Source organism: Varanus komodoensis, unplaced genomic scaffold (assembly GCF_004798865.1).
Source record: "Varanus komodoensis strain SLA01 unplaced genomic scaffold, ASM479886v1 scaffold87, whole genome shotgun sequence".
Taxonomy (NCBI): domain Eukaryota; kingdom Metazoa; phylum Chordata; class Lepidosauria; order Squamata; family Varanidae; genus Varanus; species Varanus komodoensis.
The window spans coordinates 664,539-677,206 of NW_025336565.1; the positions used below are offsets into that span (position 1 = coordinate 664,539).

General features: G+C 63.1%; 1 protein-coding gene across 1 annotated transcript in view; it reads right to left on the reverse strand.

Annotated features, from left to right (window-relative positions):
* Positions 1–2,976: 2,976 nt before the first annotated feature.
* The window catches only part of EFNB3 (ephrin B3), a 35,270-nt gene continuing 25,578 nt past the window's right edge, over positions 2,977–12,668 (reverse strand). Inside the window, exons 2-5 of the mRNA XM_044417227.1 lie at positions 11,691–11,974; positions 5,852–5,944; positions 5,205–5,309; positions 2,977–3,383 (exon numbers count right to left, since the gene is read on the reverse strand). Coding sequence (XP_044273162.1) covers positions 2,977–3,383; positions 5,205–5,309; positions 5,852–5,944; positions 11,691–11,974 — 889 coding nt within the window. The remainder of the gene's footprint in view (positions 3,384–5,204; positions 5,310–5,851; positions 5,945–11,690; positions 11,975–12,668) is intronic.

The following is a 12,668-nucleotide window of genomic DNA, read 5'->3' on the forward strand; positions in this document are numbered from 1 at the left end:
GCCGGAGTTGGGCCCCCCAAGCGCCTTTGTGCCCCGGAACACGCCCCCCCCCGCATCACCTCCCCTCCAGCCGAGCAACCTTGAATGCTAAAACCGCATTTCGCGCTTGCTGAGCGCCCGAGGAATGCGTCCCCGGCCCACAAGTGCAAAGCGACCCGCCCCACGGAAACCGGGAGCGCAGCGCGCAAACGGCCGCGCAGCCCCTCGGCGCCCGTGGCGCTCTCCCGCCGGTGCGCCGCTGCAAGCCGGGTTTGGCAAGGCGACGGGGAGACTTTCTGGGACGAAAGACGGGCTGGCGAGCCCTGCCCAGCGCGGTCCGGGGAGCGCAGGCTCCCTCGCCGCCCCCGCCGCCCCCAAGCGGCGCTCGGGGGCGTGCGCGGGCTGCCGTGCGCCCGGGAGCGCAGCGCAGCCGGCCCGGCCCGGCCCTGCCCAGGCAGGCGCGGCCCCCGCCTCCGGCAGCCGCGGGCCCGTCTCCGTCGGGGCACATGGCGCGGCCCCCCCGCCCTGCTGATGCGTGTTCTGCTGCCGCCTTCCCAAAATAACCTCGCGAGTCCTTGTCTGCGGCGAATGCTGACAAGGTATCTGGAAGGAGATGGCAGGCGACAGGCCCAGATACACGCGGGGGGGGGACCTGTCACGGGTGCCCGTGGAGAGCTGAGCCGAGCCGGGCTGAGCGGAGTGTCGCGGGATCGCTGGAGAAGCGGCTGCTCGCGGGGCGCCCCCCCCGCGGGGGCTCCGTGCCGCGTGCGTGGGGGCCGCCCTCAATTAGATCCCTGCTCCACGGGACAGACGCAGCCCTGGGGGGCGCGGGCCGCACGCTGTCAGAACTCATCACGTGAAAGGCCCGGCTTGCTGATCCAGCCACTGGCGAGGAGGTGGGGGGCTGGGCTGCTCTGGAGCACGGAGGGAGGGGCCGGCCAGACTCGCCCCCCCCCGGAAATGCAGGCTTCCACCGGGGGTGAACCGGGTGCTGTTGCTCCCGACTGTTTCATCGGAAGTGTGCCTGAAATGGTTTCTTTAAGCCTCACCAGACCGACTCCAGTAACTTCACCTTCCAATCTGTGTGCATGACCCACCCTCTGTTCCTGAGCATGTGCAGAGCGCCTTTCTCTTGCCCTCTTGCAGCCAAAGCACCACCTGCAGCTGCAGGAGGAAGGAGTCCGGCTTCTGCAGTACTCCAACAGAAATTCAGGCCCTGGGTTTTCCTCTCTGCTTGGCTCATTTGACCCTTCGCTGGGAAAAACCTCCTGAAGGTGGGGACACGAACCCGGTTGCCTGCCATCCCAACAGTCATGAGGGAGAAACCGGCTTGGTGGCCCTGGGTTCAAAAGGGGCAGGGGAGGAGGAGTGAGGCAAGGAAGAGTCCAAACCAAACCTGCGCAAGAACTTCTATAATCAACAGTAAAATTCCACCGACAAAGCTAAGAAACTCTCCGATCAAAACACAAAACCCAAAAACCTCTGTTAAAGCTGAAAAAGACCACATTTCCCCCCGTTTCTTTCTGTCTTCCTGCCCAAACAGAAACACCTGACCACGTCCCCCCGTCTAACACACAAAGTCCTGCCTCTTTGGGCGTTCCACAAAATGTCACACACGACACGCAGCTTCTTGACATCCACCGGATGTGGCCATTTGGGATCCACAGTCACGATCTCTCCCCAAAGTGAGGCACCAGAAACCCCGGAGAAGTGCCCCCCCACCCCCTGTGTCTTCTCAGCCGGCCTGACGGGCAACGGGGGCCATTTTGCTCTTTCTTCTCGTTAGCAACTTAGACGACAAAAGGCTTCTCAAAATGGCCACCCCTGCAAGACCCCCGGCCGACTCTCCTGCAGTCACAGTCCAGGCTGCTGCAGAGTCTTCCGATCCAGACCCGGGGGGGTCTCCCCCTGCCGCAAGCAGCCCCGATCCGAAGCGGGCAACTAGTCCAGGAAAGCGCTGGGGTGGCCAGGAAGGAGCAGCGGCTGGCGGGTGCCCAGGGTAGCCGAGAGGGTGCGAGGCGGTGGGCAGGGGCGGTCTCTGCCAGCCGTCGCCTTGCCCCAAGGTGCTCGCCTTCCAGAGTCCGAAGAAGCCCGAAGAGCGAGGAGCTGCGATATACTACAGGGCCCAGCGGGAATTTGGTGGAACACTGAAATGGTGCAAACCCTTCTTCACCCTCTGCAAAATTCTTTGTCTGAAATGTCGGCTTTGAGAGAGGTGTGTTGTGGGAGGTGGGGAGGTTAAAAGGCAAATCTTAAATCCTGATAGATTTTTAACCAAAACATTAGGCACCAACACTTGATTCCACGGTTTACAATTTTGGGGTTCTGGTTTTTTCACTACAAAGCATATTTTGAATTACTCTTTAGACATTTTGTACGGAAAAAACACAATCCCAAGACGGTAAACGGTTGAAGTTAACGTTATTCTCTGACCACACGCCCCCCCGTCGAGAACATGGACTTTGGATAGAGTGCAACCTCCCCGCTGCAAGAAAATAAGCTTGAATTATTGCAAAGAAATGTGCATGTGGAAAGATACTCGAGAGTTTTTAAAAGGCAAATTCCTTTTGGCTGTGTGCGCATGTGCTCAAAGCGGGCATCTCTGGAGCAGAGCCGGCCTCCGCGGGACGCCTTCCTGGCCTCACGCGGGCGAGGGCCGCTGCCCCCATCGCGCCGTGGTCTCCACGGAGAAATCACCGCATGGGGGTGGGGGGGACGCAGCCCTTTTTCAGCAGAGAGTCGGAGGTGGCGGGGGTGCCTCCGCGGAGCCCGCTCGTCCACTCACGCCGGACGGGAGAAGGGCGTCTCCCGGAGTCGCTCATCCAAGCCCGGCCAGAATCCACGCAAGGGAGAGAGTCTCGCCTCCCTCCTGGCGGAAGAGGGTCCCAGTGCCAGCGGCCCCAGACACAGGCGGCACCCCCGGGGCGGGCGAGGGTCCGTCCCTCCGTGCCGAGTCCTGCCCGCCTCCACGGAGGTCGAAGGTGCAGCGGGGGCCCCTCATACTTTGTAGTAAATGTTCGCCGGGCTCTGGGGGGGCATTTCCTGCACGATGTAGACGGGGTGCCCGTAGTCCCCGCTCACCTTCTCGTAGTGGGGGCAGAAGGCGCTGTCGGAAGTCCTGAGCGGGATGATGATGTCGCTGGGCTCGGAGCCGTTGTTGTTGCCCCCGCCGCCCCCGCCGCCCCGCTTGGGGCTGGTCAGGGTGCTGAGCGACAGGGGCGGGTGATGCGACTCACTGTGCTTGGCTCGGCGGTGGCGGTAGCAGAGGGCCCCCGTCACGGCGGCCGCGACCAGCAGGACGAAGGCCGCTCCCCCGGCGGCCCCCGCGATGATGGGCACGTTGGACTGCGGCAGGGGGCCGTTCTCGCCCCCCACCTTCCCGGTCGTGTTGCCCGTCGGGGGCCCTGGGGTGGGAGGGAGAAATGGGTGTTTAGCAGAGGGGCTCAAGGCTTGTTCTCCCATCACGCCCCGCAAAAGACGGCAAGCGGCCAGCGAGGGAGGAGTGCCCCGGCTTGGGGTGAGGCTGTCCTGGCACCACCGCCATGGGAACGCGCGTTTCCTGGGCCTCCCGGGAGGGCCTCCCCGCCTGCAGAAAGGTAGCACGGCAGGCCGGCCTCTCCTTTTCATGGCGTGTTTACCGCGTCCCAGCTCCTCTCCGGGTGACTCACAAGAGAAGACTCGGCACCATGAACTAACCACAAGAACATTGTAAAGCATTATATAAAAAGGCCCCTTAGATTTAAAACGGAATACGTAAAACCAAAGCAAACATCAAGATGAAGCGAGCGAGAACTGAAAGATCGAGAAGCACAGTGATGCTTTTTAGGAAAACTGACGGACCAAAAAGCCCGGGGAAGCCCAGGGTCACCTCCCGGTGCCGGAGAGACCGCCAGCCGGGGTCCTGCCCGAGAAGGCCTTCCCTGAGCAATTGCCCGAGCCACCTTGCTCGACAGAGCCCCTTTTCCTGACTCATTTTCAGCATACGAGGGGAGCCTCTGGCCCGCCAGCCCCCCTTCTGCAGTGTAACAGGTCCAGGTCAGGAAAAGCATTTGATCTTTCCGGATGAACTGGCCCTCCCCCATGGGAACGCAGCTCTCTGCCATCTCCCTGACCCCAAGAGAGTCGCCTCTCCTCTCCCAGGCAGCTCTGGACGTTCTGGGAAGGGCTGCTTGTAGGTTCTCTTTGCCGGGCCCCATCCTGCTAGAATCGGGGCCAGGAGCCTGCCGTTCTCCAGGCCCGTGCCACCAACGTGGACGTGCCGCGGGGGCTCGGGCAGGTGAGCAAAGCAGCCTCCAGAGAAGCTGTGGGCGGAACGACCCCCAGTCAAGAGATCCCAAGGCCATGGGGCTGGGAAAGCGATCTGCCAGCCGCGGGAGGCAGGCAGGCCAGCCGGCTGGCCCAGGTGGATGCGACGTCCATCCACCCGAAGCCCCGCCGCTGCAGACGCTTGGGGGACCAAGCGGCCCCTGCCTGGCATGGGAAGGTGCTCGTTAGTGTCTGTCGACTCTGGTTAATGGAGCTAATTGCCTCCCCGATACCTCCCCTGCCCAGCTCGGCAGGGTTCATTTCAACCATCACTATCAATAAAGATCAACCGGGCCCCCACGCCGGGCTCCCTCTCCCGGGAAGGGATGGGGCAGCCAGCCCTCCGCAGCCAGCCAGGCCCCAAGCCGCTTCCCGCTTCCCCTGTCTGGGGCTGGACCCAGACACGAGGGGTGGGTGGGTGGGGGAGAGGTCCCGAGCGCCTGTGCACATGCCGGCCTCAGGGGTGGGGGGGGGGGGGTGCCTGAGCTCTCTGGGAGGAAGCTAAGTCAGGGGAGGTGGCACTGGGACCCGGCACCCGCATTCCTTGGGGAAGGTGCCAGGAGGCACCCCTTGGGAGCCGGGACTCCCGGGGGTCCGATCAGCGAGGCCAAAGCTGCCCTCCTTTCCACACTCCTGCTGATGGCGGCTCTGGCAAAGACCCCCACCCAGCAGTGGGGAGAAGGGAGCAGGCAGCAGAGGAAAGCTCCCGCAGCCCACAGAGCACGCGCTTCAGGGCCTCTTATGGGGGAAACAGAAGTACGGCCATGGGGAATCCTCTATTCCAGGCAGCTCTGGATTGCTGGGAGGGGGGGCGGTCCGAGCTGCCTCAAGCTGCGGCTTCATCCAGGGGGATCCCTGCTGGTCTTTTGGGGCCACAGCAGGGTGCCGGGGGAGCGAGGGGGCTGCAGGAAGGGGCGTACCTGGGTTCATCTCCTTGTTGGGCTCAGCGGCCCCCGAAGTCCCCCGCTCCTTCTCGCCGGGCGTGTCTGGGAAGGACTTCTGGGATTTGGACCCTGTGCCGGGATCTGGGGGGCGAAGGGCAAAGACAGAATGGTGGAGAACCGGGGGGCCGGCGTGGAGGTTGCGGGAGAGGGGAGCCCTGCATGGGGCCGGGGACGGAGATACGTGCACGCCCCGGCCGGCCCCGGCCTTGCTGGCCACGTGGGCACCCTTCACCGGGGGCTGCACACACGCCCTGCTGAGGAGCTGGGGCAGGGGAGGCCTGGCTCCCCCCTGCGAGAGGGTCCTGCTGGGGGGCCGCAGAGTGAAAAAGCCAAGGGTTCAGGTACCCAGGAGTCCACGCTGCCGCTTGTGATGGTGGCACATGGGATACACGTACACTGGCGAGCCCCCGCCGCTATTTCTTCTCCCGAAGGAAACGAGAATCTCCTTCCCAGCATGCCCTGTGCTCACCCCCCAACCCTGCTCTTTCCCCGGGAAGGCCTGGCTCCCAGCATGCCCTGCTCCTCGCCCAGTCCCAGGGACCCCGCGCTTCCCCCAGAGAGAAGTCAGGAGCCCAGAGCCCCCCTTGGTTCTGCAGCCCGCCCCCCTTCCCTCCCCCACTTACGCTGCCCAACTTTCAAGATGACCTTCATGCCTTTGGACACGCAGGCGCCGCCCTTCATGTTCTCCAGCCCTTCCTTGGTGCCGTCCGACGTTGCTGGGCAGGGGGAGAGAGCAGAGTTAGCGCCCCAGTGGCCGGGCCGTGGGCCGGGGCTGCCCCGACGGCTGTTTGGGAGGCTGCCGCAAGCCTCGCTGCCCCTTGGCACCGCGCGGGCGGCCGGCCCATTCCGGAGCGCAGCCTGCACGGCTCGGGAGCAGTCCCCGAAGGACGGACAGATGGATGGCTGGACCGACCAACAGACAGCCCGTCCGTCTGTCCGTCCGTCCCTGAAAGCACCCGGGGGCTTCTTCGTGGGCTCCTGCCGGGAGAAGCGAGGCGCAGGGGTGGCAACGGGGGCAGGCTGCCAGCCGTGGATGGCAGCATCCCGCTTACGACGCCCGGAACCCTGCCAAAGGTCTCACTTTACTAATTGGCCAAAGTCACCAGCGAAAGGCCTTAAAAACGAAAACCCCCAACTTCTTGACAGCTAAGAGTGCCTCCGTTTTCTTTGGGGCCAGTTTCTGCCACATTTTTTGTCTGTATGCGTCCATGTTGCTGCTAGCTCACGGTGCCGCTTGCGCCAGTTCTCTTCTGCAAGCCACCCTGAGAATATAGAAGAGGCAAAGGCCTTTTTAAGTACCTGAGGGCAGGTGAGTAGGTGGCTTCTAATGGAGAGCTCAGCATGCCCTGTTGGAGGCAGAGGGGCCGGGGCTGCAAGGGGGGGGGTCCTTCTCTCTTGTGTGGGGTGGGCACCCCCAGGCCCTGGAGACCAGCTTGTGTTCCCTAATCGCCCCAGATAGGCAGAAGCGGACTTTGATCCCGGGAGGACCGTGTGGATTAGGTCCTGGGGGAGGGGGCGCCGCAGTCCCGGCCCCCGAGTTGACTCCTGCCCAGCAACTCTGGTGCCCTTGAGCAGCCCCACACCTCCCCCAGGCCCACCCCCTCGCCGCAGCATCCTCCACAGGGCATTTAATATTTAAACAAGATGCTTAATGTTTGCACAGAGAAAGTTCCCCCGATGATCTGTTAATAAGCCAGCCGCTGCCGAGATGAGCCAGGGTTTCTCAGGCACCTGCCCGAGAGCAGAGAGAACCCCGGCGTCCGGGCAGGCCAGCCACCTTCCCAAAGGCACAAGTGCTGGCGCCACAACGCAGCTGGAGTCCCCGACGTGGCTCCCCGGAAGAGGTGGGAGCTGCCAGGATGGTGCACCTGAAGCCAAGTGAGGAGGAACGCGGGACCGGGCTTCGCAGAGCGCTTCCTCAGCGACTCCTGGCTGACCCAGATACGCCCAGCTGCAAGCTGCCATCACGTGGTGCTCAGCAGAATTCGCCGTGAAGACATCGGCGTGATCTCACAACCCGCGTGACTCCCAGGCCCCCAAGTCTACCCAATGCACCCCTCCGGAGGTCTCCCTCCCAGAAGCCATAATGTCCCTTTCCCAGAATGCCCTGAATGGAACCATCAGCATTGTGGGAAAATAAAAAGCCCTTTGGGTGTGGGAGGACCCAGTTCAGAGCAGGGGAAGGGAAACTTAGAGGGGGCCTGGGGCTGGAGACAGGGCCCCGAGTAGCTGAACGAGGATGTAGGGATGTGGCCAGAAAATATTACCTTCCTGCCATGCTTCACATTCTAAATATAGAGTTCGTTACAGCAACGATCCCGTATGCGAGATGACTTTGCATGGCTTCTCTGCTGCTTAAGACCCTTTAAAATTGGGGTGCAGAACCTCTTTCCATTTTGAGCAGTTTTGGGGGCTGCATTCCAGGGCTGGGTGGGAACGGAGGCCTGGGGGGGGTCAAAATAGCGCACTTTCTCTTGAAAACGCTTCCTGCCAGGGACCACGGCCCAGAATGAGGAGACAGGCCTGTACCAAGGCCAGGAATGCACCCCACCTCGGCTTTAAGGACCCCCTGGGTTCTACCCTACCTTTACAAGTGGGTGATGCAGGGACCCTGCTCCCTTTTGAGGGGGGCAAGGCAGAAGCAGGGGGAGCTTTTCTGGACTCATTTCTCAAAAGGCAAAGCGAATGAGTTCTAGAGGTTCTTCAGAAACCTCGATCCAGGACCCCTGCCTTCTCATTCCAGCTCTGTGGGGAAAGTGGGTCCGATGGTGGAGGGGGGGTCGCGTGCATGCAGCACCGGAGCCTCTCGCTAGCAGCTGCCGGGGGCGCTGAGAATCCGGGCCCGTCGGTTTGGTTTAGACGCGCTCGGCTGAGCCCTCACAAAGAGCAGCTTGGCCAGTGCGGCTGCAGTGGGGCTGGCCCAGAGTGGGGGGGGGGGGGGGTGCCCGTGCCTGCTGCCCCGCGAGGGGGACCCTGCACTGCCCCACTGCCATCCGGAAAGGCCCTCAGCAAATCGGGCGGGCAGCTGACGGTTAAGCGCACACTGCCTTTCCCTTTCCAGTTTTCAGGGATCTCGGCACGCCGAATGCTCTTCACCAAACCCTCCGGAGGCCTTCCTTGTCCTCAGAACCCGCAGACTTCCTGCACCTGCACAGAAGCAAGGTTCGAGGGAATGAAGGTCGATTTTGCAACGCCGGAGCTGTGCCCAGCTTGGTCTCTCCGGAGCCACACTCCCACACCCCGGGGACGAGGCGATGGTGCCAACGCTCCCGCGCCGGGCATGCACCCTGCACATACTCAAGAGATGCCCTTTGCCAGGCCCCAGAAACACTGCACGAATGCAGGTATTTGCACCCCGCCTTCAGCCACGCTGGTTCCAAGCCAGGTTCCAGGAGCAAGGTACGCTCCGGGGTATTCGGGGACAGTGCCGAGTACAACTGCTTCTTGCATCCCGGCCTGCCACGTCCCTGGCCGTCACTTCCTGTCCCGGATGGCACCGTCCCCCGTGCTCTCCCCCCAGTTCGCCGCCCCCGTTCCCGGCCTCCCTCCCTTTCCTCCTCATTCCGCCCAGCGGTCCTCTGCTCTCCCCTCATGCTTGGCTGGGCATAAAATCATCCCAAGGTGGGTGGGGGAGAAACTGGGTCACTGATGCCGCCACCGGGAAAACCCTCGCGCCTGCTTGGATGCGGCTGCAGGGGGGCTCCCACCCCTGCCTCTGGCGGGGGGGGGCGCTGGGGGTGCGGGTGGAAGACACGCCGGCCGCCGCTTAGCCCAGGAGCAAAGCGGCGACCTTGGGCAGCCATCCTCTGGCGCCCCACCCGGCAATTAATTAATTAAGTGCTGCAAAAGCGTGTCCCCTTGCCTGTCTCACTGGAGAAGCCAGCGGTCGGGGAGTGCGGCTGGGGGGCAGCGGGGGGGGGCACAAGACTGGTTTGCTTTCAACACTGTCTTCTTGCCCGGGGCATGTGCCACACGCTACAAAGCGGCGCGAACTGACACGGGAAGGAAGAAAGAAAGAAAGAGGAAAATGCTGCATAGAGATATATAACTATATTGAGGGAGGGAGTTCCCATGTGAGCCCCGAAAGCTGCTTCCCACAAGTCCGTGCAGTGTGCGCATCCATGCATCCCAGCCTATATAAGCCCCAACTCTCACCCATACACAGAATTGCATGCGCAGGCCATGGGGGGAGACTTATCCTCCCCCCAAAGCAAAACCCAGCCGCATCACAAGAGCATCACCCCTGGAGGGGGGAGCAACACCCCTCCTTCCGGCGAGGGGGGCAGCGTGGACACCTCGGCTTGGAACGAGAGCAGGGCTGGTGCCGGCCGTGGGGCGGGGGCTGGGGGGGCTGGCAGAGCACCACAACATGGTCGCCGTGGTACAGCCAAGTCGCGGGCTCATGCGGGTTTGCTGAGAGATGGTTGCCATGGAAATGGCTGGAGGGCCACCCCGGGCTGCCGGAGCTGATGTCACGGGGATGCGGAGGGTGGGAAGAGAGGCGGAGGGGGCGCCTGGCAGGGCTCGATCCTCGCCCACCTCCGGCACAAGCGGGCAGGGGCTGAAGAGGGACCACCTCGGAACAGCCAGTGCCCCCCCGGGCACGCCCCTCAAATGCCATTCCCTGCCTCTCCCTGACTGTTGTCATCTTGAGGCACATGGGCTTCTGGGGACGACGCACGACAACCCCTAGACGGTCGCCTCGGGCTCCGTGTGGGGCTGCCCTAAGAGCAACTCTGGAAATGCAGCTGGGGCACAGCTGGTAGGCCGGTTCCTGGGTGGCCGTGAGCACATTTCCCCCGGTTCTGGAAGGCCTTCAAACCCAGTGTTTCAGTGCGGCTGGGAGCACCACTGTCTGGCCTCCCCTGCCCAAACCCCAAGCAGGGATCGCCTTGACCCCAAGCAACGACGGTGTCCTCCTTGGTCTGGCCTTCCCCTACTGTCGCTCTGCCTCTTTGCCTCATTTCCTCGGCCTGGGCCCATCTCCTCCTACACTTTGCCATCCATCCTGTATGCAGACAAGGCTTCATCAGGACGAACAGAGCAAGAAGGGATCTTGGAGATCATCTAGCCTGACCCCTGAGCAACGCAGGCTTGTGGGGCAGCCTCGGCATCCCAACAGAAGGCTGCCCAGCCTCTGCTTCAACACCTCCAGCAAAGGGTAGCCCGCTACCTCCCCGGGCAGCGGCCTGATCCTCCCTCATCCCAGAAGCTTCCGCCGAGGCTTTGCCAAAATTACTTGCTGCAGCACCAGGCACCGACCGAGTTCCTCTCTCTCCCTTCTCAGGCCGCCTCAGGGTGCCGTCCTGAGCAGCCGGGACTTGCTGTGACGGCAAGGCGTTTTCGCTGCCTGCTCCAGCACAGGCTTGTGCCTTAAGACAGTTTTAGAAAACACTGAGGAAATACAAGCCACGGCTTAAGAAAACCCGTAAACAGAAAGACTCCATCATTTCAGCAAGGCACGCAAGGAGCAAGGCTGTGCCGCTTCCCACCGGGGAGGGGTCTGCTGCTCTCGGCGTGCCTGGTGGGGGCGGGACGGGAGCTCCACCTGCTTCTGCAGGTGGGAAGCCGCTCCTTGCTGGCAGCGGGTGGGTCCCGCCAGACAGGTTGGAACGCGGCGGCGTCTGCACGCCCTCCTCCTCGCCGGGAGACGGCGCTGCCTTTGCCAGGCCCTCCCCCTCCCCTTCCCCTGCCCAGGGAAGTCTCGGGGACTCTCTGCTAGGGCCGGGGGGGGGTGGGGAAGGAGAGCTGCCAAGGTTGCGGCGAGTGTCCGAAGCCCCGCAGCGGTGTGCGAACGCGGCTGGACTGTGCCGAAACGATCCCCCTCGGTCCGGATGGAGCACACGGGCAGGATGGAATCTTCCGGGGGCGGCGGGTGCAGCTCAAAGCGCTGGTGGGAACCTGCAAAGCCACCAGGCCGGGCTTGCGAGCAGGACGTCGGAGGGGCCACCATCTCTGTGGCCCTGTCTTGCACCCTGCTCCCCTGCTGAACCCGGCACCGGCTCCTCTGGGCTCCGCTGGAGGGGAGGAAGCTGCTGCCCGGGGACGGGGACGGGGCCCAGGCCCGGGCCCGGTGGTGGCGTCTCAGCCGTCCTGTGCTGAGCACGGAGACCAACGCTTTTCACAGGAGGGGCTTCCTCCATGGTACTAACACATCACGCTTCCAGGCGATTGCCTGCCCCACACACAGAACCTGACGGGGCTTCCAGTCTCCCCTGTGCAATACCAAGGAATGTCTTTCCGTTTTTCCCAACCGGGAAGAGCCTGTTAAAGCGATCAACACAACAGAAGCACGGGGCTGTTTTCTGCCAGACGGTCCGGACCTGCCTTCGGGCTCCACACAACGCTGGCAAGAGCTGCCAGCTCCCGGCAGCCCCCTCCGGGCACCGCCAACCCACGCAAGGGGAAGCCACCCGCCCCGGGGCAGGGCCGCTGGCGCGGAGGGGCCAAGCCAAGACTCACTGATGATGTAGTAGTCCTGATTGGTCTTGAACTCGTGGCCCCAGAGGTTGGGGCTGTACTCCTGGAACTTGATGGTGAAGCGCATGTCGTGCTCGGGCCGGTCGCAGGTCAGCAGCAAGTTGGGCGTGTGCAGGATCTCGCAGCGCTCCGACTGGACCAGGTACAGCTTGTAGTACTCGTAGTCCTGGGTGGAGAAGGGGCCCTGCGGCACCGAGCGCGGGCAGATGAGGTCCAGGCGGTCGCCGATCTGCGGGTACAGGACGTAGCCTCCCTCGTTCTGGAACCTGGGGGGCACAAGAGCCACGTCGGGTTTACCTTGCCTTTGAATCCTGCCGGTTTTCCTTGCAAGGACCCCAAAGGGGCGTGCATACCCCTCCTCCTCCTCCTCCTCCTCCCCGCCTCTCTGCACCACACCCCTGTGAGGTGGGCTTGCCTGAGGGTCAGCAACCGGCCCAGAGCCATCTGGCGGGCTCCACAGCTGGGCTGAGGGGACGAGCCGAGTCCTCCGAGCGCCAGGGCCAGTGCCCTGACCCCACTGGGGTGAGCATGAGGGTGGAAGGTGCCCGGGCACCCGCGTCCAGGGAGACGGGGGCCCGAGTCCAGGCGCCCGAGAGCCGAGCCTGCAGCCTCTTCCGGGAAGGGAAGGGAAGGGACGGGCCTGCAAGGAGCGCCTGGAAGCCAGGCGGGCGCAGGTGGCACCTGCCGGGACCGCCTGCCCCCAGGGACCTGGCTGCAAAGCATTCTGGGGCTGCTGCTGCCCAGCACTGAAAGGCTGTTCAGGTATTAAACTGTGAACAGAAATAATGAGGGGAACTCGGTGTCTTCAGTGAGCCGCGAATGTCCAGAAACACATTTGCCTCTGTTTTTCACACACACGCTTTGAAAGGGGGGAAATGGCACTTCGGAAGAAAACACAACACGTCCGGCTAATCCGAGATGGCAATTGGCACCCAACGGCAGCAGCCCCATTCCCAGCAA